Source organism: Bacidia gigantensis (assembly GCF_019456465.1).
Source record: "Bacidia gigantensis strain McMullin 20006 chromosome Unknown contig_246, whole genome shotgun sequence".
Taxonomy (NCBI): domain Eukaryota; kingdom Fungi; phylum Ascomycota; class Lecanoromycetes; order Lecanorales; family Ramalinaceae; genus Bacidia; species Bacidia gigantensis.
The window spans coordinates 1,518,814-1,541,484 of record NW_025408602.1 but is presented as its reverse complement, the minus strand read 5'-3'; the positions used below and the strand labels follow the sequence as shown (position 1 = coordinate 1,541,484).

The 22,671-nt window shown below is 49.1% G+C and overlaps 9 protein-coding genes across 9 annotated transcripts; 3 read left to right on the top strand and 6 right to left on the bottom strand.

Annotated features, from left to right (window-relative positions):
• Nucleotides 1–294: 294 nt before the first annotated feature.
• TOM70 (TOM (translocase of outer membrane) complex component) lies at nt 295–2,326 on the bottom strand (the record flags this gene model as incomplete). The annotated part of the gene is made up of 3 exons (XM_044814616.1): nt 295–545; nt 599–1,844; nt 1,901–2,326. 3 exons carry the CDS (start codon nt 2,324–2,326, stop codon nt 295–297), a joined length of 1,923 nt encoding a protein of 640 aa, XP_044668766.1.
• A 769-nt stretch (nt 2,327–3,095) lies between these two features.
• KY384_006119 (uncharacterized protein) lies at nt 3,096–3,950 on the top strand (the record flags this gene model as incomplete). Its single annotated transcript, XM_044814615.1, has 2 exons — nt 3,096–3,359; nt 3,432–3,950. The coding sequence occupies 2 exons, from the start codon at nt 3,096–3,098 to the stop codon at nt 3,948–3,950; spliced, it is 783 nt and encodes a 260-aa protein (XP_044668765.1).
• A 73-nt stretch (nt 3,951–4,023) lies between these two features.
• On the bottom strand, nt 4,024–5,271 carry KY384_006118 (uncharacterized protein; the record flags this gene model as incomplete). Its single annotated transcript, XM_044814614.1, has 1 exon — nt 4,024–5,271. The coding sequence occupies one exon, from the start codon at nt 5,269–5,271 to the stop codon at nt 4,024–4,026; it is 1,248 nt and encodes a 415-aa protein (XP_044668764.1).
• A 599-nt stretch (nt 5,272–5,870) lies between these two features.
• Nucleotides 5,871–10,846, bottom strand: KY384_006117 (uncharacterized protein; the record flags this gene model as incomplete). The annotated part of the gene is made up of 3 exons (XM_044814613.1): nt 5,871–6,635; nt 6,682–10,308; nt 10,469–10,846. The coding sequence occupies 3 exons, from the start codon at nt 10,844–10,846 to the stop codon at nt 5,871–5,873; spliced, it is 4,770 nt and encodes a 1,589-aa protein (XP_044668763.1).
• Nucleotides 10,847–11,209: 363 nt separating this feature from the next.
• Nucleotides 11,210–12,322, top strand: KY384_006116 (uncharacterized protein; the record flags this gene model as incomplete). Its single annotated transcript, XM_044814612.1, has 2 exons — nt 11,210–11,348; nt 11,637–12,322. 2 exons carry the CDS (start codon nt 11,210–11,212, stop codon nt 12,320–12,322), a joined length of 825 nt encoding a protein of 274 aa, XP_044668762.1.
• A 92-nt stretch (nt 12,323–12,414) lies between these two features.
• Nucleotides 12,415–16,553, bottom strand: KY384_006115 (uncharacterized protein; the record flags this gene model as incomplete). Its single annotated transcript, XM_044814611.1, has 5 exons — nt 12,415–13,821; nt 13,876–13,913; nt 13,964–14,089; nt 14,574–15,782; nt 15,827–16,553. 5 exons carry the CDS (start codon nt 16,551–16,553, stop codon nt 12,415–12,417), a joined length of 3,507 nt encoding a protein of 1,168 aa, XP_044668761.1.
• Nucleotides 16,554–17,299: 746 nt separating this feature from the next.
• Nucleotides 17,300–19,012, bottom strand: KY384_006114 (uncharacterized protein; the record flags this gene model as incomplete). The annotated part of the gene is made up of 2 exons (XM_044814610.1): nt 17,300–18,777; nt 18,829–19,012. 2 exons carry the CDS (start codon nt 19,010–19,012, stop codon nt 17,300–17,302), a joined length of 1,662 nt encoding a protein of 553 aa, XP_044668760.1.
• A 45-nt stretch (nt 19,013–19,057) lies between these two features.
• On the top strand, nt 19,058–20,555 carry RO4 (Actin-like protein; the record flags this gene model as incomplete). Its single annotated transcript, XM_044814609.1, has 6 exons — nt 19,058–19,076; nt 19,164–19,528; nt 19,612–20,076; nt 20,128–20,343; nt 20,390–20,443; nt 20,493–20,555. 6 exons carry the CDS (start codon nt 19,058–19,060, stop codon nt 20,553–20,555), a joined length of 1,182 nt encoding a protein of 393 aa, XP_044668759.1.
• Nucleotides 20,556–21,043: 488 nt separating this feature from the next.
• KY384_006112 (uncharacterized protein) lies at nt 21,044–21,862 on the bottom strand (the record flags this gene model as incomplete). Its single annotated transcript, XM_044814608.1, has 1 exon — nt 21,044–21,862. The coding sequence occupies one exon, from the start codon at nt 21,860–21,862 to the stop codon at nt 21,044–21,046; it is 819 nt and encodes a 272-aa protein (XP_044668758.1).
• Between the last annotated feature and the right edge of the window lie 809 nt (nt 21,863–22,671).

Genomic DNA, 22,671 nt, shown 5'->3' with positions numbered 1-22,671 from the left:
ATGGAGCCGGGAAAAATGAGGTCAATATTTCTCGGGTCGCTGACGGGTCTTTTTTCGACTCCGCTTAACTCCGTCTACGACTTAGGTCTTGCTAACATTCCGCATGTCGAAACTTTTCTTGTAATGCTGTTGATTGACCATGGCGGCTCATATTGTTTCTACTAACGCAAAATCGTAGGCTATATTGTAGGAACAGATACAAAGACAGTGACTCTGATCAAATGCCACTCAATGTAATGTCGTTCTGACTGTAACGCGAAGTGGAGTATTTGTTACAAGATAGCTATCACATTATTACCGCATGGCTGCCCCAGCTTGCAAATTACCTCCCATCGCCTGGAGTCTTTCAGCCAAATGTGGGTAGCGTTGCTGTACTTCAAGCTGTGTCCTCGTCGCTTCCGCGTACGATAAAGCATTGACGATTTCTCCCTCCGTTCTGGAGAGTTCGGCAGCTCTCTCGAAGTATTTCAAGGCTTCTGTAACCTTGCCTTGCTGCAATAGCAGCTGAGCCATAGTTGCAACAGCTATGTCGCACTCTGGGTCAACTGAAGGAAACGTCAGCTCAAGTGCGCTCATACGCAGCATAACCGAGACTCACTTATCAAGGCCTTCTGACAGAGCTTCTCAGCTTCTTCAAAGTCGGTCTTCCACTGAAACATTGCAAGCGCCTTGTTGATTAAAGGTAGCACGTTCATGTTGAGCGGCTTTGTTTGTCTTTCCATTTCTACGGCAGTGTCAAACTTGTCAACCGCCTCCTGATACTTCTGTTGATCGAGTAGGAGTTCTCCATAGTAATTGTATACGTCAGGAACCTTTGAAAAATTCTTGACGCATCGCCTAAAGGTCGCCATCGACGATGCTATCGACCCCATTTTATACTGAGTAACGCCGAGTTGTATATGCGAGAAAATGAAATTGGAGTCCAGATCAATTGATTTCTGATAATCCTTGGCAGCCTCAGCAAACTCGTTCAAAATGAAGTTCAGCTGCGCTCGATGGTAGTAGATGTCCGGATCATCAGACTGGCGAGCCATCGCTTCGTCGAAATCGTTTGCAGCTGCATCCCTTTGTCCTAGCTCTAGATGCATACTCGCCCGTTTTATGTAGCTTTGGGTCAAAGATGGTTGTATCTCAACACTTTTCGATAGGTCTTCTAGTGCAGCATTGTTCTCACCGCGAAGGTACTTGAATGTACCTCGCATATTGTATGCAAATCCTTCGTAATCACCGAGCTCGCCCAAGTCTAAGGCCTTGTCGAACGCAGCCGCGGCAGCCTCGTAACCTTCTCCTGTCTCTTTACCCATCGCAACCAGCCCTGCGCGCAGCTGGCCTTTGCCGCTTTGCTCATCTATTTCAGCGCTCTCTTCCAAGCCTGTAGGAGGTGACTTTGGTCGGAAACTCCGAAGATAATTGGTGACAAACGTTGGGCTGGGGAGGCGTTTTTCTTTCTCAGCTAGGATTGTCTTGCCCTTGGCTTCTGCGACCAGCTTCAACAACCGCTCCACGCTCTGCGCGCTCTGATCATTTCGAAATTGATCAATTATACAGCTTGCTGTGTAGTCCAGTAGAGCTTCGTTATATTGTTTCAGGTGTTCGTATGCATTTGCTCTCCTGTTCAACGCCTTCACGTATTGATTATCGATACTGACAGCAGCAGTGGTGTCTTCCACCACCTTTTCCCACTCGCCCAGAGCGTTGTAGCATGCCGCTCGATTGGAGTAGAAGATTGGGTTAGGTTTACACAATATGGCCTTACCATATAGCTCTATTGCCTCATTGTAATTTCGATCACCGTACGCTTTGTTCCCAGCAAGCTTCAATCTTTGTGCATAGTCCTCTCTTTCCTATTGTGAGATTTAGCCCTAGGAGCGATACTTTGAAGGGGTCAGGGCAAACTCACCTCCGACGATAATGAGTCAACCGTAGACTCGTCTACGGGCGGTATCCCTTCGAGCGGATCTGGTTGAACTGTGGCGACTCGCTGTGGATCTTTCGGCGTTTCTGAGGCCGGCTGCGAGGCCGAAGAAACCTGTGCGCTCTCCTTCTCCTGTTTGGCTTTCCGCCTCTGACTCTTGCTCAATTTCTGTTTCTTCTCTTGTACCCGGCCGCCATGTGAACCGTCGCCAGACCGGGAGTAATAATACACCGCCCCTACCCCAGACCCCACAATGGCTACCCCAGCAATTGTGTATACTAGAGGCTTGTTTTCCGAGGCCCAAGTACTCAGCCTTTCCCATACTGCCGGTGAAGAAGAGTCCGCGGGGAGCGAGGAAGGAGATAGGCGGGTGTTCGGGGCCGAAGAAGCATGTATACTTTGGGCCGACATCTTACTTGGATACACGGGGAGCGAAGTTGACCTGACGCGCACTCGGAATCCAAAGAAGGGTCCACTAGCCGGGTCCTGTGATGCCCAGCTTGGTGAGATGAAAGGGGGCGATACTTTGCAAGAATAATGCGGTGAATTGTATGGCCACCCTGCAGGATGGTTCGAATGTGCGCAGACCCCACAATTATCCAATGATGCAAGGCATAAAGGTTTCCGGTAGCTGCTTGAGCTTCGCTGCCTTACCAGTTTGAAAGATGTGGTGCCATGGCGGATCTGCATCATCATCTATATTTGCGATTTTCCCTTATATCAAAAAATTTTGACTTTCGGCTTCCCGGAGGAGAATCTCCGCGCTATTAGGGCACATACGCCGCCCATTTCTCACCTGCGAATACCCCCATGCTTGTTTTGCTTGCAGTGCTGCTTATGAATATATCCTCAGACTATTGGCACTGGTCTCGTCTCGTCTGTACATCTGCTGACACACTCAACGGCTGCCGGTGGACACATCTACTGCCTATGTGATTTGCCCTCTGACGTCCTCTCTCTCGGCAGACGCCACAATTTTAGCTACGATGATGATCCCTCTTGGACGCATCCGGGGGTACGGTCTAGATGTGATAAGATATCCGCACACAACTTTTGGTTTTTTGGCTTAAGGCTTGACTCTCCCGACTAAGATGAAAATTCGATACTTTAGGCAGAAAGGGGTAAAAGGCCGCAAGGAGCTTCCGTAGGCAGAGTGATTTGAAGATCAAGCTTCGTTAGCATGGACAAAATCGGCCTGGTGACGACCATCAGAGACGACCAGCTCTTGCTCTTGAACAAAGAGAACGCAACCTTTGCGCCGCCGAGTCGACGGCCGAGTCCGCTTTATCTGCTCTCCTTTCATCGCGATCGGATCCTCGCCGCTGCGCAAGCGGCCGGCCGGTCATGCAAGGAACTTGAAGGTGACAAGGGTCTGGAGCTCCTTGCCTGCAAAATCCAAAGTCATAGAAAGAGTGCTAATAGGGACGTTGAGGATGCGCTAAAGGTACGTCGGTCCGTGTACGCTTGAAACAGCCGATCTGGAAGCGCGAGGAAAACTCATCTTGGCCATCATTAGGTTCGCATCGTGCTGTCCGCCAGCAATGCCCTTGATGTGACATCGACGCTTGTCCCGTCCACGCCCCAGAGCGCACTGTTCCCCAAATCTCTGAGTGAAATTTTCAAGTCCAAACCGACTTACCGTATCTATATCTCGCCCATCAAGACTAAACCTAGCCTCTACACTCGTTTCAAGACCACGGAGCGAAGCGCATACGACAAGGTCCGCTCCGTTTTGCCAAAGTCAAATCCTGATAGCTTGCTCACGGAGATCCTTCTGATCAACGAGAAGGGAGACATCATGGAAGGCAGCTTCACCACTCCCTACTTCAACCATGGCGGCTGGATCACGCCCGCCAAGAGCTCAGGCGGAAATCTCGGAGTCACCAGGCGGTGGGCACTGGGCAAGGGCCTTTGCGAAGAGGGTCTGGTGAACATGAATAGTGTCCAGGCAGGCTCGCTTGGGGAAAGAATCATCCTCAGTAACGGAGCTAGAGGCTTTGGATGGGGAAGGGTGGAGCCGCTTGTAGATCTATGATCCTGTTGCTGAGGACAGAAAGTTGTCACCAACCAGATGTTTGAGAGCAAAGTATACCACTGGTCGTAGCATATCAGTCGAACACAATCCTCTTTCCGCGACTTTCAACAATCGCTGCGTTCGATCTAGGTGCTGCTGCTAGCGCGGCTCCAGGGGCAACATTCCTGGGATCGATTTTCTGCAAAGGCCGGCGGGTTGAAGGCGGCTTATCATCTTTGGCGGAATTATTGGGCTTCAAGCCAGCGTCAACTTGTTGCTTCGCATCTGAAATGTCGTGGTCACTGTTTGTGTGCCCGCCTCGATCCTTGTTGAATCGCTTTTTGTACCGCAATGTCTTGTCCTCGGCGAATTCAAGTCTTAGGTCCCGACCTTGCAATCGATTGATCCACCATTTGTGAGCTTTCTTTTGCTTTCCTTGCTTACTTACGCTCGCGTCCTTGTCAGCGCTGTCTTGCTCGGCATCCTCAGCTGGGTCGCTCTCTCGCTCTACCCATCCTCTAGCAGCAACCTTGCCTCCTTCAAGGTCCACATATTCAATCCATGCATAGCCTTTGCACTTACCAGTATCCTCAAAAGTCGCAACGTGAAGGTCAGCAATTGCTCCACACTGCGAAAAATGCTCCAGCAGATCTTCTTTTGTAGTGTCGAACCCAAGGTTTCCGACGAAAATTCTTTGGCTCGGTGGGTTGCCTAAAGGGGTTCGTACATCTCTCTCACCTTCCTTGGGCGGTTCCGGCCGACCTTCGAAATTTTTCGAATCCTTGATGAGTATCCTGCGCCCTGACAGAAGCTCTTCGCTCAATGCTAAAGCCGCATCTAGTACCCCTTGGCTCGAGAAGTCGACGTAAGCAAATCCTCGATTCCGAGGCTTCATCGTTTGTTGAGTTGTATGCGAAGACCCTTTCTTGGGTGGCGGCAGGTGCAGTCTCTTGATCGCAATGGCTTCGATGCTAAGTCGTTCCGTAAAGAAAGTCCGTAAATCTGCATTCGTTGTTGTCCACGGCAGGTTACCGATCCAGATCCCAAAATTTGATTCATTAGAGGAGTCTGTTTTCACTTTCGCGTCTCCATGTTGTCTAGAAACTTTGTCGTTTGTTTCGTGAACCTCATCACCAGCATGATCCTCTGTCAATTTCTTGCTCAAGACACTACCCCTTTTCGCTCGCCTCAAAGCCTTTTTTGACGGTGGCTCTGGTGCAGAAATGTCGACTGCTAACTCTGGCGCCACAATCTCATCGCCATTGATTTTTCGCTTCTTGGGATTAATAGGCTCATCCACCTTGGGCGTAGGTGACGTCAACTTGGTTGAATGGCGACCCATCTCTACAATTTTGACTTGCAGCCCGATTCACCGCAAAGCTACGACATTTCATTATAATCATTCAATATTTCCTCAATCTGACTCGATACGTGATGAGTCTCGACGCTGATACTGCTTACGAAGGGCCCGGCAATGTCAAAATTCGACTAAAGAATTTGATAGTCCGGTCGAACTTAACTAGGCTAGGTGGGGCTGAGTCCTAGCCCTAAAGCTATTACACTTCGGAAAGTGGACGGTTATCCTAAATAGGAACATTGGCATTGAACTTCGATGTTACTTTATACTTTATTAGAAGAGCGGTATATCATGATTCTGGCCAGCTAAAGCTGCAAGTAGACCTTCTTGAATCGCTTTTCATTCTACTGAGCTTGTCTAATGTAGGTAGAGCATAAACTGACAAAGACTGAAATGTAATCTTAATTATCTTACATGCAAAGCCATGAGATAGAATCTATAATGAAACAACCAGCTCACTAGCTAGGTCGTATAATGCCGAAATAGCAGGTCAGTGCTGTATTCATCCTCATTCCGGCCGGGAAGCAAATGCTGCTAGACCGCTTCAAATCCTAAGTCCTCAAGAAAGTAAACTCACGCTCGTCTCATGTTATTTGCGGAGGGGGAATGCCTCTGAATTGATTGTTCTCTTTTTCTCCATTCATGGTGAAGTAAGGAGACATATGCTCGCCATTGGGCTGCATCTTCGGCGGGGCAATTCCACCATTCGACATATGTGGAGGTTGCAGATTTGGCAAATCCCTCCTGGGGTGCATCTGCTGGGCTTCGTGTTTCTTCCTCTTCCGTTGGTTCAAGTCCCCAATGATGCCAACAATCCGCTTCTTCGCAAGCACTTTTAGATCATGGGGCTCTCGGCTACGTTTAATGGACTCATTCATGGCCCGAAGCTGAGTGACTGAGTTCAGGTGAGGGCAAGTTCGAGCTTGACCATAGTGTGCCAAGCCACAAAGATTGCAGATTTCGACTCCTGCAAGCTTCAGAGGACAATATCCAGTATCATGCTTTTCACCACAGGCAAGACAGGGATGATATTGCCCGTCGTCGCTTTCCACAGAGCCTGCGCGTCCGTTGGTGAGAGCTGCGCCCCGCGGGGTCAATAAAGGCAACTCTGCGCGTCTAAAGCTTCGACTGTCCACTAAAGCACTCTTGGATGGACGCTCCTTAGGCTCGTGTAACTCATTAGCAGCGTCTTCACCGTCGCCATCTGGCATATTAGCATCGTCACTCTCATCCCCAGAGGCTTGGAAGTCGGTGTCACTATCAGACTCGGCAGAGCGTCTCGAGACCCTCGTATGGGATGGCGACGCGTCAGGCACATCGTCGCCTGCCCCTCCAGAGTAGTCCACCATCTGCATTGATCAGCAACGCTTATGTAATCTCATTGTTCGGACTTACCTCTCGCCTTCGACGTCCTCTACCGAACTCTTTCTCATGCATTGCAGCTTCCTCGGCGGCTTCTAGCTCTCGCTGTTTCAATATCTTGTCCCAAAGCGAAGGATCGGGTTCCCCTTCCGTTACGTCTTGCAAGCCTTCCTCCAAAGCACCCTTGTCATTGACCCAGACTTTTGCAAAACTGAATTGGGATTCTGCAGACTTGTCGTTGTCGGCTTTAGTGTTTTCGATTTGGCTACGGTCAAGAAGCTTGTCGATGGAGGCAATATCATATTTAATATCCTGAGTGTCATCATCATCAGCAAAGATCGCTTCTGTGCCATGGCGCAGGATAGATTCAAGGTCCATTCCAGCGTCATCCTCCGCAGCCATTTGCTCGATGAGAACGTGATCCAGCATCATCTTCTTTTTGCCTATCTGCATAATTTTCTCCTCTGCGGTTGAGCGAGTTGTCAACTGGAAAACAAGGACCTTCTTCTCCTGGCCAATTCTATGTGCTCGTGAGAGCGCTTGGATATCTTGATGGGGGTTGAAGTCTGGATCGAGGATAATGACGGTATCTGCGGTGGCTAAGTTGATCCCCACACCTCCTGCACGTGTGGAAAGCAAAAATGCAAATAGACTTGAACCCTTCGCATTGAACTCGTCTATACGCCTCTGCTTCTGGAGGGAACTCATACTACCGTCAAGCCTTTGATGCAGTAGTCCAATGCCGTCTAGAAAGTCCTCAATGATATCTAGCATGTCCAGAAATTGACTGAAGATCAGTACCCGGTGACCTCGGTCTTGTAGCCGTGGTAACATCATTTCTAGTAGCTGCAATTTTGACGAAGCGTCTACCAGATTTCGATGTGACACAATCGGATCGCGGCTTCTCTCTTCAATTTGCTTGCTGTAAACGAAAGGATGACAAAGACATTTCCTGAGCTGCATTAAAATATTATTGAGGTTGGCGCGCTCATTCTGCTTGAGTGATTTCCTGCTTGATCCTATGATTGACTTGATGAGATCAGGATTCTTGGCGAGGATGGACCTGTAGAGTTTCTTTTGCAATATCGAAAGAGACACCGGGACTATCACCTGCGCCATCGGGGGTAGGAATGAAAGGACCTGAGCTTTGGTTCGCCGAAGGAAGACAGGTTTCAATTTCTCGTGTAGCTCTTTCACTTTTTCTGCGTCTAAGTCCATGTAATGTTCATCCATTTTCTCGGCATCTTGGGATGGGTCTAGGAATTGTAGCAAATTGAACAATTCTCGAGCATTGTTTTGAAGCGGTGTACCGGTCAAAAGAACCTTGAAGGGGGCTCGCAGAGCGTTCAACGAGCCGTAAAGAATACTTTTATCGTTCTTCAAACGTTGACCTTCGTCAACAATGAGGCCCTGCCATCGAACACCCCGAAACACTTGACGGAATTCTCCGTCCTGGGCAGCGTCGTAAGATGTGACAACGACATGACATCTCAAGTCTTTGGGTCCGTTCGGGAAAAGCTCATGCTTTGCAGCTAATTTTCTCGCTTCTGACGATCCGTAATAGCTTACTACTCGAAGCTTTGGCGCCCATTGTTTTATCTCTCGTCGCCAGTTGGGGCAGGTCGAGTTTGGTACAACCACGAGAAATGGCCAGCATCCGTGGGTTTCCTTGAGATTTGCAAGGAAACCAATGATCTGAATTGTCTTTCCTAGCCCCATTTCATCTGCTAGAATTGCATTTTGCTGTCGAAACCACTGATAGTGAAGCCAATTGATACCTTCAAGCTGGTAATCCATCAATTTGCCCCCTGTTAGGCTTTCAGGTTGAGTCTTTAGTGCGTAATGCTGGTCGAAGCTTTGCTTGCGAATTCTATAAAGGTGGGATGATAAAGTCTTGGGGATGGGCAAAGTAATGTGCATACCCAAAACCCATTCCTCGTACGCGCCTTTCCAGTCCTGGTAACGTTCGGCTTCGTTGGGTTGAGGCGGCTCAATCCAGACTGTGTCTTCATAGCCAAGGCCCTTGAACTTCACCAAAGCCTTATCTACTTCTTTGATACGTTTCAAATCAACATCGAGCGTGTGCAGATTGACAACATTGGTGTACTCGATGTCAAACACGATGTCCACCCGCATGAATTCTTCAGGAACGGCTTCATCCGTGGTCATCTTTGGAAGATTGTGCTCATTGTCTCTTTTGGCAAAGGCTTTTCTCATAGTAGCGCTAGTCATACCCCAGACCCAAGGCCCCGGCATCCAGGTAATCTTCGTATGTGGGAGCTTCTTCCATTTAACAAGGTATTCTTTATTATCTTCTTCGACCATGTCGGTCGTCGTCCCATGTTGATATGATTCTATATGCAAAGGACGCCATGCGACTAGGCCATCAACTTCTGCCGGTGCTTCGGCACACAACTTGCATCGCCAATCACGGGAATATTCCTTCAGTCGCCTCTCAGCCTTCTCTCTGTCGCCTGCACCCAAAATACTAGCGATGCCTAGGTCATCACGTTGTTCGAGATGATGAAGATGACACGCGCGATAACATGCCAGGCATCTAAAGAGGACATTTTCGTAATTGTTGACCAGACCAGGATCAACGTCCACGATCGGATCCTCTCCGTCATTCTCTTCTCTTTCCTTCTGTTCCTGCTTCACTGTCTTCCGCTCTCGGAAGGGGTTTGAAGTAGGCCCGTTCTTATCGCATTCGAAGCATTTACTTTGATTGGGCGCCGTAGAGTCTTTGACTTTCGCAAGATTGACGCAACGTCTACACTGCAAAACGAAGTCTCGCTCATCGACTTTCGTGACCAGATGATCTCGACTTCCACGGTGACCTAGGCACTTTTGGTGGTAAGCCAGAGTGCACCCCTGACAGAACACCATACGCCCGCGTTCTTCGTTGTCACCGACCTCATAGCATACGTCACATGTTTGACAGTGGCGATCTCTGAAGGGATCATTTTCAGGCAGTCTTTTGAAATGCTCTTTCGCACCAGTGTATTTGATACTGTTGCTTGTGAAGCCTTGCTCAGGGATATTGTCTTCATCTACCTCCCTCATACTCCTTGAAAACAGCGCATTGCGACCAGATCTCCGTGCCCCTTCTGGGGATGGTCTCCTCGGAGGCTTCAGAACGAGGGAGGCGCGCGGTCTTCCCCGTCTGCCCCTACGAGAGTTTCTGCGTCCCGAGCCAGAGCTGGTATCAGAGTCCAGTTCTTCTAGACCAGCAGCGTCGTTATAATTGACACGCTTTTGTGCAGCTGCTCTTGTAGATCTCGTGCCTTGCTGGCCGGTCTTGCGCTTCTTGAAGACAAGATCAGAATCCTCACTGCTAGGTTCCAGATCAGATGACATGGTGCTTTGGAAAGACCGCTTCGGTAAACGGCGAACAGGACGTCTGGCTTTGGAGGTCTTCGTGGAGGATGATTGACGTTTATTGCGGGATGGTCCTGTAAAACTCATTGTTACAAATTCGTCTTCCTCTGAGGAGTCGAGGAGCCCTGAAAACGTCTTGCTTGAAGACTTCTTCTGTGTTGGCCTTGTACTTTTCCGGGTGGGAGCAGCTGCAACTACGTCTGAATCGGATGGTTCATGAGCATTGAAGTCAGCAATCGCTTCGGAGCCACCTTCGAGTTGTAGTAGCTCATCGAAGGGTACCTGCAATAGTGAGCATGGCAATAGAGCAAACAACGCATTACTACGAGCAGAACGACAGCGCGAAGGAATAAATTTGGTAGCCTTAAGTGAAGGTTTGATATGGGCGGTACGTCTTGATAATTCTGAAAGTGATAGGTGAGTGATGAAAAGGGGGGCCCACCGTCTCATCGCTCCCATCCTCGAAACGGACAAGATATGACACTTCATCATTGTCCTCATACTCTTCGACGATTTCCATGACGAAGGGTTCCTCGTAGACTTGATACTCCCATTGCCGCTTTACAGGAGGAACCAAAATCGCAATGCCATTTTTTGCTATATAGTGTCTTGTTCTTTCGTCCAGATCAGCACCAAGAGAATCTTGTGTAGTGAGGTCTGCATCCGCTAGAGCAATCTGTGGATCATCGTCGTCATCATCATCGATCACGTGGCTAGGTGCGACTGGGGTGTCGTCGATTGGCCTCTCTCGAGGTTCTTCTGCCTCGAAATGCAACTCGCCCAATTGGGCATCACTCTCGTCACTGGATGTATTGGCCATCTTGGGTCAAGTTACGAAGTGATAGTTGACCGAGGCGAAATATTCTCAACAGCCCTTGGGCTTCCTCAATCAGTATTTTGCCGATGGACATCTGGCCTTCATCACGCCCCTAAAGTCCAGTCGTAACGCTGAATTGAGTATTGGCAATTTGAAGGAAGGAATAGAAACACACGAGATGCACCCGCTTTGATAGCTAGTGACTGCTGCATCGACAAACGAGCTTCGACCTCACGCAGCATTGTGAAGCTCGACGTATCGAACGCGACTTCCCTGCACGGCTTTATCGGACATAAGATCTCGTCTCCCTTGGCTTGCATCCCTATAAATATTATCAAAGCTTCAATACTCCCTCTACTCTACAAAATGGCAGATGTGAACCCTTTGAAACAGGCGTACCCTACACTGTCACCCACCTGTTCCAAGAAGGTGTTCTGCATAGCCGGCATCCTGACAGCCGTCTATGGCCTCGATGAGCTCACGGCCAATCATAATGGCGTCGCATGTATATGGCTCCTTCATCCACGCCTCCAACGGCAGGAGACCATGGAGCTTATGGCACACTCCATCCTAGATAGTTGGTACTGTCAATCAGAAAAGTCCAAAGATCATGATCAATTACCCGGCCTCATAGCCGTGTCATTTGATCAGCGCAATCATGGTTCACGTGAAAGAGAGCCACTTGCGAACCAAGACTGGAGGAGTGGCAATGAAAGACATGCTCAGGATATGTTCTCCATCTATAGTCCGTCTCTTCTGGCTCTTCTTTCTGAAAGCTAAGTACCTACCACAGGTGGGACAGCGCTTGATGTGTCTCAACTTATGGACTATTTGTCTTCTTATGCCTTTCCTTTGCAACATACTTGTATCACAAAGCACTTAGTGTGTGGTGTCAGTCTTGGGGGCCACGCTGCTTGGCATTGTCTCTTTAACGACCCCCGAATCTCTGCTGCAATAAGTATAGTAGGTTGTCCGGACTATTATCGCTTAATGGAAGACCGAGCTCGTTTATCAAAGGTGTCATCTTGGCAAGATGGAGTCTTTCGAGGTTCCAAAGACTTTTCAAATGGTCTCGTTGAAGCTATCGAGAAGCACGATCCCGTGGCAAGTATCATCAAAGACTTGTACTTAGGTGATGAGGTTTGGTCCCTATTGGACAACAACATAAATATGAAACAGCAACAACTCCTTGCAACACGCCTGACGAGCAGACTGACGGGCAAAAGATTGCTGAATATGTCTGGCGGCGCGGACAAACTCGTCCCATATCGCTGCTCGGAGCCTTTCGTGAATTTTCTGACCCAAGCAATCGGACCAGCAGGATGCCTCAATGGATCTGATTTCCACATGAAGGACAAGGTCTTCGATGGAGTAGGTCATGAAATGACTCCTGACATGGCAGCAGAAGTCAATCGGTTTGTCCTAGAAACGCTAATCCAGACCCCCACGTCTTCACATATGAACAAATCAAAGATTTAGAAAAGACCTCAATATGAACAAAGACTTATTGCAATTTGCAAAGATTTTTTGATTGACTTCGTATCACCTTAATAGGACTCATAATGTCCATCCTATAACAGCTTCATCGTGCTATTACCACCTCCAACCCCCACATTCGCACCGTCTGGATCTGTAGTAAAACTACTGACCTCGCTCAAACTCCCAATTCTACCTAACAAGAACTCTAATTGCCTATACGCTGCGCTTGGCGCATACTGCGGAACCATGTGCCCGGACAAGCTCACCTCCACCCACGTCAACCCACGCTCCGTATGCGTTGTCCCAAAGACGCCCGCTCCTGCCAGGGTCGAAGGCTCCTCCAATGTATGATACGGCACATAGAATTCATCTTGCGGCTTTGCCTGGAAGCCTTGAGCCCCGTTCCATGTCATATTCTGGATCATCAGCAAGGTTCCGTTGGCAATAAGGATATAGTCGAGTGCGCCGTGTGCGATAATGGTCTTATTGAGGCGCTCGATGACGCTTGGAAGAATGGAAAGACCACTAGGCGGTGATTGATCGCCATCACCGACGAACACGTCCTTGGAGGTGCATTCTTCCCAGTTGCCAAGTGGGGCATTGATCGCTTTCTGGACGTCAGATCGATTGAAATAGATTTCCGCTCCATCGGGAAGGTAGTCGAAGGAGCCAGGAAAGCCGAGAACGTCCCAGAGGAGCGGGCAAGTGGTTGCAATCTGGTAGATATCGAAGCATGGATTTATGAGAGATACAGCGTTGAGGATGGCGTTCCAGATGTCGCAGGGGTCATCTGAACCTTTGGTCATTGGGGGATTTGGAAGGGGTCCAGGGGGCGGAAAGACGAGATATTTGTTAAGGTATTCTGTGTAGCCGCATGTTTCGGCTTGGGAGTGGATATAGGAGGTGAACGAGGCATTGAGGGAAAAGAGAGGGGCAAAGGCGTCGGTATAAGCGACTGCTGGAATTTGCTCCTGGACCGCATCTGTGTCTGTACTGGGGTCGTAGATAATGATTCCGTTTACATCGTAATACTTGGTGTCGTTGGTGTTGAGCATGGCGTCTGCGATGTAAGGGACATAATAGCCTGCATAGCTCTCTCCAGTGATATAGACTTTCTTGTTGTGCAGGCCAAAGGTGTCCAGGAAATTTTTGAAAAAGCCCAGGAACTGTTTGGCGACATCTGTCTCATCTTTTGCGGAAGGGTCTCCTTGCGAAAATCCTGTGCCGACTGGCTGCTCGACCCAAACCACACTTGTCAAATTCACCCAGGTCCACGGATTCTTGACGGGAGCGAAGGTGCCATATTGCCATAGGAAGGGGCCGTTTTCTTGGAGTAAGCCTTCAAGGGAGCTACAACCTGGACCGCCGTTGAGCCAAATAGTGATCTCATCCTCAGCAGCTGGGTTTCCCGATGGAAAGTACCAGAAGTACAGTTGACGAGTCTCGTTAGAATCCGAAGAGATTGGAAGAAGGCCAGCGTAGGATTCGCCTATGTCAAACTAAGGAGCAGTCAGTTTGGGTCTCTTCAATGCTTGAGAAGCTAAAATGCTGACTGGGACATCAGGAATGCCTGTCCCGTCGACCGAGAACTCTGACTTGGTTAGCAGTGCTCTAAGAGCAAGAAACAATCTTTCAACTCACTGGACGCGTTTTCGGTGGGGGCGCGTCGTTCGACTTGGGCATAGGATTGCTGCTCGCCTGTTTGCCTAGAAATGATTCTTGGAGGCGCGTTCTGCAATTTCTTGCCAACATGAGCGGCACTTCTGGCTGAAACCGAACATGTTGTCAAAAGCAAGGCAACAAGAGACGTGAAAAGCATTGCAGATGTGGGCGGAAGGCACGTGCTCTCTCAAGGAAATGCTTCCTTTCGAAGGGGAAACGGGTATTTAAAGCTGCCATGGTATGTGCAGGCGGCGCTTGCAATCAAGTTCAGAGCAGGTACGGAGCTCAACGATTAGCTCTCGGTCATTCAAATCTATCTTGCGTCACGTATCTGCGAAGGGGACGAGGGTCGGTAATGAGCCGCAAGGGTAGCTCTTATGATCCCCGCAATAAGTGGGTTGCAGCCGTTACCACACCTGCCTGAAGCATGAGACTTTTATCGGAGCGAAGGTGCAGGGCATGCAAGGGGTCACTGGCAAAAAGTCTTGTCTGGATGGGGAAGGTGACGGATATAAAGCGTGAAGGCCCTTAGCGTAAACGGCTTCGGCGCTGGCCGTCGTTTGATTCAGTAGATATATCAAATACTGACTTGGCAGGTCAATTGAAACCTTAGATACTCTGTCTGTGTTTCCTACTAGACGGTTTTCGATAGCTCGAGTAGAGTCGGGTAGATTGGAGTCCCGTAGCCCGTCACTGGATCTAAAGATTTCTCTCGTTAGTATCGCCACTGTACACCCAACACAGACACGGAACGTACCCCAGCCCTTGACAGCAGCCCAGCCAGCTCCGGGCACGAATGGCGTCGGTAGTCCAGAGTAGATGTCTTTACCCGTACAACCCTTTGAAGATCCGTCGACGATGTCCGTCAAGCCTTTATAGCCATACTTGTAGATGAAGGGATTCAAAAACCCGAGCGGCTTGCGACCCTCGGAGAGGCGTGCACTATTCAGCAAAGAGACCACGCCAGCGAAAGTTGGAGATGAGGCGCTTGTCCCTCCCACCAGGATCTCCTTCCCTTGGTCGATGACCTTGAAGTTTCTTCCCTGCGCAGCAACATCCGGAAAGCCGCGCCCATTAGGATTGTACAGCCCTTTCCACGTGTCACCCAGGATCTCCAAAAATTGTGTCACGGCTTGGTCTTGGTATGATGGCCGCGGAAAACGGTCAGAGAATCCTCCAGATGAAAAGCTGACTGCTTTTTCCGGCTCCACGTTGACGGTACCACCCACAGAAGTCACAAATGGACAGGCGGCTGGAAATATGGGTAGGAAGCGAGTCGTATTCTTGCCGTCATTGGTCTGACAGGCACTTCCAGGCCCAGTATCCCCACTAGAGAAGAGAACACTTACTCCCCGAGCTCCAAGTTGAGCGAACAGAGAGCAAGTCGTGTTGGAATAGCTTTCCGGCACGCTTTGCTCATCCTCGCCGTAAGACGTCGTCAAGGTTGTAGGCAAATCATCATCTGAGAGACTCAGAATGTAATGCAGAAAGTCCAGATAAGGCTCGTTCTGATTGTCAGCCAACGTCGGTTGGTCTAGATCTGGAACCAGTTCACCAAGTCCGCCTGTGCTGTAGTAGATCCCAGGGGTGGGATACGAGAGTGGATAGGCATATTGCACGTCAAGATTTGCTTCCACATCATCATCGACAGTATCCTCCTGCGTGTCCAGTCCTCCATTGATGAGTACGTACGTGAAATTTTCATCTGCAGCGTAAGGTGCGTATTCTTCGGTGAAAGCCCGGAAATCGTCAAATTTGGCGTATTCTTTGAGATACCCGGCAATGCCGATGCTCCCACCTACCCAAGTCAGGACATGTTCTACTTGAGCTTAGATTTCTTACCATTCTCTGCACTACCCCTGGCATCCCCAATCTGGTAAAGATCTCGAAGACACTGAGGGGTGATGGTAGTATTACATAAAGTCACGTTGAGATTGGGGCTTTGATACTGATTCAACTGCTTAGCAGAATCTCCGATCACAAAATGTTCGTAGACCGTGCTCTTCTCAGGCTGCATCTGGCCAAAACGAGTGGTCGGCTGGATCATTTGAACATATTGGTGCACATTCGGTGGAACTGAATATTGCAAAGTCCGAATTCTATCGATATCTGCCGCCTTGTTGTGGTAGTAGTAGAACTTGGTGTGAAGGATGCGCTCTGCTTCCGTTGTAGGAACATAGAAATTAATCCAATCACCATCATCCTGAATATGCCTTTCTGACACGCCCTCCGATCGGAGCCATTCGAGGATTGCGGAAGAGGCGTCAGGACTTGGTCGTAGCATATCCTTCAATTCATCACGTTTCATATGCTGTCCATATTTTGGATGGTCAGGGTCGCTGATCGCCAGAACGTGCTGCTCGAAATCAAAAGCATTGTCTTGCTTAATTGCAATGCGAAATCGCAGCTGCTCTGATGCTCCTGGAGCGCGGCCCTGTTCCCATCCTTGGGGTATCCTGCCTAATCTTTCGACAAGTAGGGTTCCTCCAGAGGAGGTCGGTGCTGACGTGCTACATGCAAAGAGGCTCGAAAGTGTGATAACTGTGGTCAGGTGCTGAAGGTAGAGCATTCTGAAAAACCTCGGACGTGAAAAGAAGCAGGATGAACTGAAAGCAATGCATTGAAAATTCAAGCACGGAGGTTACTTATGCGAAATATTGCAGCTGCAGAGACGTTGCACGACATCAAGTAGGAGAGGAAGGTGTTTCTGCTAGAAGAGATTGACCTACCCCATTCGTTGCTGCGAACACTTCGGTATGCACAAATGCCCAGGAAGCCATCTTGGCCCTGTGGGGCGACACCACTTAGGCGATGATATCCATGAGCCCCTCCTTTACTGATAGAGCAGCTGCATGATCTAGCGGCAGACTGCTTCTCTTGGCTGCGCAATCTTTGGGGTGTATGAAGGACCCTCACAGCTCTATTGAGGAGAGTACATGCCTCGCACAAAGTCACAGATGGACCTTGCTTGTTCGGTTGTTGAAGGAGAAGGATTGCCAGTCGCTACCTTCCCCATGGAGTAGGTGGATCTCCCGCATGCAATTTGCGATGCTGCAGATACGACATCGGACATTTGAGAACCAGTCACTGCAAATTAACTCAAAGTGCTGATTTACCTTGGATGTGGTAAATTGCAATACTTGCCAAAAATGGTTCATGTGCCCCTTTTCGCTTGGCTTTCGTGCTTTGAAGCCAAGAAGACGAGTGCCTTTAAGGATGAAGATCCGCAACTGTCGGCGTACCACAACTTTTGAGGTCAAAATAGTCCTGGGGAGTCGGAGCAAGTCAACAGAGTCTTCCACATCACGCGTTTGATCAAGCAGAAATCTCTTGTTCGGCATTCCTCTTCGCTAGATCAATGACTGCCCGGATCCTCTGGGCGCTAGCTTCCAACCACATCTGATCACTATTCAATTCACTGGATCGTCGTCCTTTCCTGCCTTTGCTGCGGCTGCTGCTGCTCGACTTCTCGCGCCTGGCTTCGATACCAATCTCCGCAGCTTTCATTAGTTCGTCCGTCCCACGCAACGCGCCCTCTCTATCCAAAAGTCTCAGCAGAGTCTCCACGCAAAGGCTTACTTTGGTGTTCTCTACCACCGCTGCCGAATTTGCTGCCCACGGCAAGTAGCAGCGTTCCAGTAAAGCTTGGTCGAGATGATCGTTAGGAGGTTGTGGCGCGTTTGCAGCCATCATTGTTAGCAGAATATACTGAGTCAGGGATGACGCTGCGGAGACGTTGAAGTACCGCAGTCCAGATGGAGACATGATGAGGAAAAAAGTTGGTAAAGGTAATGGTCTGATGTGCTCTAGCAAAAGATCGTAAAAATTTCTCATGGCCATAAATGACTGCGGTGTTTGTGCAGAAACGTTCGATAGCAAAGATAGAAGGCGTAGGCGAAGGGTGAGCGCTTCCATGCCTCCCAAGTGTTTCGACCCATTTACAACTCCGATTTCCTTTCGTTTTGGGACACGCTTCGTTTGTGATTCAGAATCCTCATCAGAAGATGATGGGGCACTTTCAAGATCGGCATCCTTTTCTTCATCCATATAATCCCCGTAGTTGTCAGCGTCAATGTCAATTTTGTCCACTTTCCTTTCATCGCCATCCTTTTTCAGCTCTCTGGTCTCCTTCGACCACACCTCTCCGAACTCACTCGCAGCCCTTCCGCTTCCATCCGCGAACACAGCTCTCAAGATTCGCTTGCTCAAGCCAGCGATTTTGCCGTCGCCCCCACAGTATTGAGCTAATATGCTGGTTTCCAGATTGTCATCCTTATTGACCCGCAAATTCCACTCTGTTTCTAGAACGTCGATCATATATTCCAGCCAGTCTCGCCAGACTTCCCACCGTCGGTGGTGTAATATGCTGCAATTGAAGCTCCAGCCGACAACGTGCCAGAATCCTTCCGCCCTGACCCAGAGGGACGCTACGTTTGCGAGGTCGTTGTTGATTTCTTCTGAGTCATCATCCTTGACGTCTACTTCTTGAGTTCTCCTTCGTGATACTCTTCCATTCCTAGCAGGCGCACTACTTCTAGACTTAAATCTAAAGGCTTCTGCGAGACCTCCATGGATTGGTCCAACACTGTAGAGCGTAGCTCTTAAGTATCGTAGAGCTAGATTCCCAGCATGAGCGCGATCATTTGTACTCGCTCGATGGGTCAATGTTGGATGAACGCTGAGAGTCGCAATCAGAGACAAGAAGTGCGCCGGTGCAATGATGGCAGGTAGATAAGATGGAGGTGTCGCGCCTGATGAGAGGACGGAGAGGAGGAGATTGAGTGCCTGTGTATCTATTACTATCAGCACACTAAACTTGCTCTCGCTCTTACGTCAGAACGCACGTAGACTCTCTTCAAAATAAATCAAACAATGTTCCCGCAGCTCGTAGGGAAGAGCATTCTGTTCGCGATAAGCTGGACTCTTTGGTGGGGTTGATGCTTGACTTGAGCGCAGACTTTTGGCTGAACCTTGCGAAGGCAATGGTGTAAGCGATGAGCTGGGTATATAGATAGGTGTGGGTGCCATTTCGCCCAAGTCTTGTGATGCTCTAAAGTTCACAAACCCATGTCAATGCGGTCTCAAGTGCCGGGTAGCGTTGGTGCTTTCACTCATGAATCGTGAATCGCGACCTGAAATTGTGTAGATCACGTTAAGTAGGAGTCCTAAGTATGCGCAGATACTTTCTTAGTATCTGAGAGTATTTCAATTGGTGTGGATGTTTCGATCTCCGACAATATGACAGAAACCCTACACAATGCTCCAATCGTTCTTGACAATGGCTCTGGCACTATTCGTGCTGGGTTTGCGGGCGAAGACGCTCCCAAGTGCTATTTCCCCTCTTTCGTGGGTCGACCGAAACATCTCAGAGTGCTTGCAGGAGCATTAGAGGGCGATGTGTTCATTGGTCAGAGAGCTCAGGAGCTACGAGGCTTGCTGAAAATACGCTACCCCCTTGAGCATGGAATCGTGACGGATTGGGATGATATGGAGCGAATATGGTCATTCGTCTATCAAGAGGAGTTGAAGGTCATGAGCGAAGAGGTGAAACCAACAGCTCTCTATGCCGAATATAGTATTGTTGTAAGATCTTGAAGAGAGAGCTAATGCAGATTCTACTACGATAGCATCCATGTCTGTTGACCGAACCACCGTTAAACCCCCGAGCGAATCGCGATACTGCAGCGCAGATTCTCTTTGAGACGTTTAATGTCCCGGCGCTTTACACGTCTATACAAGCGGTGCTATCTTTGTACGCTTCTGGCCGCACTACTGGCATTGTTTTAGACGCAGGTGATGGCGTCTCTCATGCGGTACCTGTCTACGAAGGCTTTGCTATGCCCAGCTCTATCCGCAGGATTGACATAGCTGGAAGGGATGTTACAGAGTACTTACAACTTCTCTTGAGAAAGAGCGGATACGTATTCAACACTTCGGCAGAGAAAGAAGTCGTCAGAATGATGAAAGAGAAAGTGGGATACGTGGCTCAGGACCCTAAGAAAGAAGAGAAAGAGTGGTTGCAATCAGCCAATATCAAAGGAGAAGGCAAGTCGACAGTAGAGTATACTCTGCCGGATGGGCAAAAATTGAAGGTAAGCACCAGGATTCAAGACTTCTACGCATTTGCGCTGACAACGCTATAGATAGGACCAGAACGATGGCGGGCTCCTGAAATATTATTCGACCCTGAAATCATTGGATCAGAGTATCCGGGGGTTCACCAGATTGTGGTCGACTCCATTAAGCGAACAGACATGGATTTGCGAAAATCACTGTTCGGGAATATTGTGCTTTCTGGAGGCTCAACACTAACAAAGGGTTTTGGAGACCGTTTACTTCACGAACTACAGCGTCTAGCTGTGAAGGATATGCGAATCAAGATCTTTGCCCCACCAGAGAGAGAAGTATAGTACGTGGATTGGCGGCAGTATCCTAGCTGGCTTGAGCACATTTCGAAAGGTAATACTTGCAAGACAAATCCACAGGGGTGTGCTGATCGCTTTGCTAGATGTGGGTCAATCAAGAAGATTGGCATGAGAATCCGGAAATTATCCACACCAAGTTCAATTGATATGCCTATCTAAAAGGGAAGAAACTCCTCAGCCAAGCACTTCGGAGGGTGTCGGATGAGTGCGGAGACGGCAACAGCTCTTTCCTCCAACATGGAAAGCCTGCTCTTGCCTTCGTCGTTGAAGGATACTGACTTATATCGAATGTGATCTTGCATTCGTATCTGCATCCGTCCAAGGGATTAATGTTGCCATACCGTACCGCTGCCAAAGCGCGAGGGTCACTGGGTCTAAGTGCAGAGTCTCAGAACAAATGGCCTGCCTTTAAAGACACAGTGTCACAGGACGATGCATGATGTTAAAATATTAGCAAGATGCTGCTAGTGCACCCAGAGGTATACAGACTCTGCTATGCAATTGAAATGGAGGGGAAGGCAGACACAGCGATGAGAATATACTTGTGTTTCAGCTGCGTGTGAAAATTCGATCAAGTAGGGTATATTGCTATGAAATCTGGGGAGAGCAAGCCTCTGCAAACAAGCATCAAGCGCTACCAAAAAGTCTTCTCTACCGTACAATCCTCATTTCGAGCCTTTTCAAGATCGCATGCGCTATGATCCCGCGTATTTCCAAGTCCACCAGGCACGCCTCTGCTCGCATTATACCCCTTTGTCCCCCCTAGCGTAGCATGCGAGTAATCCCTTCCATGAGGATGGGCGCCTCCAACATTCAAGCGCGCATTTGTGTACCCACCGAATCCTTGACCTTCGTAGGTCCTTGTAGGCGTATCCATGCGAATGCCCTTCCCAGACCGGTCAGTGCCAGAAAGTTGTTTGCTGCCGCTGTAACCTCTGCTTCGATGGCTTCCGAAGTAGTTGCCAAAGATTGGCCGCAAGAGAGGCACACACGCACAAACAATGGCAATATTAGGTTCAAGTTGCGACCAGATCATGATCTTCCAGATTGTGAAAGTGGGATCGGCGGCGGTCCAGTAGAACATTGTTTTCGATGAGAGGCGGACAATAGTGATGACACAGATTCTGTAAGACGTAAGCATTGTCACAGGCCCCTTTGACGCACCTGCGGTAACTTGCATGAGACCAAAGCTGAACAGGATTGAAAGCACGACTTTTGTCCGTACTGGCATCTGGAGCTTCCATATCTGGGGAACTGGCAAACAGATCACAAGGACATCCGTAAGGACATTGACTACTCCAGTAGCGACGTATGCAGCATCACCGTCGCCGCAAGTGCCTCCCGTAGGAGTTGTGTCCCAATTGAGAGATATAGGTCTGCAAAGCAGTGTCTCTTCGAAGATCACGGCTACGAAAAGGGCAGCCACGACCGATATACCTAGGCAGGCGATCATCTGGAAAGGTCTCATTTGTGATCCTTTGACTTGTTTCGATTTAACACCAAAGATTCGAATGTACAGGATGAAGAGTGATACTTTGACAAGGCAGAGCGCACACTGCCACAATATGAAGATTGGCATTCGAAGCTGTCAACAAGTCAGATAAGTGACGCAGGCAAATTGCGAAAAGCATGCCTTCAAGAGAATTACTGCTCGGCGCGGATCAAGATCCGACAAATGAAGTCCAAGCCCGCCGTATGCTATTGCTGTGTTCTCTTAGCAGGTGGAAACCAATCTTTCTTTCTTTATACTTACCGATGATAAGGCATATGAAGCTCACCCAGGCGAGGAACTGCCATATATCAGCATCCACCACTTGATCTCAAGTAAGATGACTTCATCCCAGACTGACCAAGGCGAGGAATATAGTATAATCATCCAGACCAAGCCTTGCATTCTTGATGCGGTGAGCAAGCACGCGGAGCACGACTGCTGCAGTCGCCAAGATTAGGGAGAAAACAGTGATGAGCAAAGGCGCCAACTGCTCAGAATGCTGTAGGCTCAAGGATTGAAGCGCCATTTCCGATACTGAATGTCGTACCCAACCTGTGGATGTGGAGGTGAAAGTCGAAACGCAACGCAAGACATGGCGATAGTGAGCCTGGTCATCTGGCAGGTCGTTTCCTGGTGCTCCACGAGCTGCTATGAGCCTATGACGAACATTCTGGCACAGGGATGTGGCACAGATATGGTCAATCGCTTCGAGCTAAACCTCGAAGCCAAGCTTGAAATTGAAACAGCGACTGTATTTCCTGCGCAGGCCT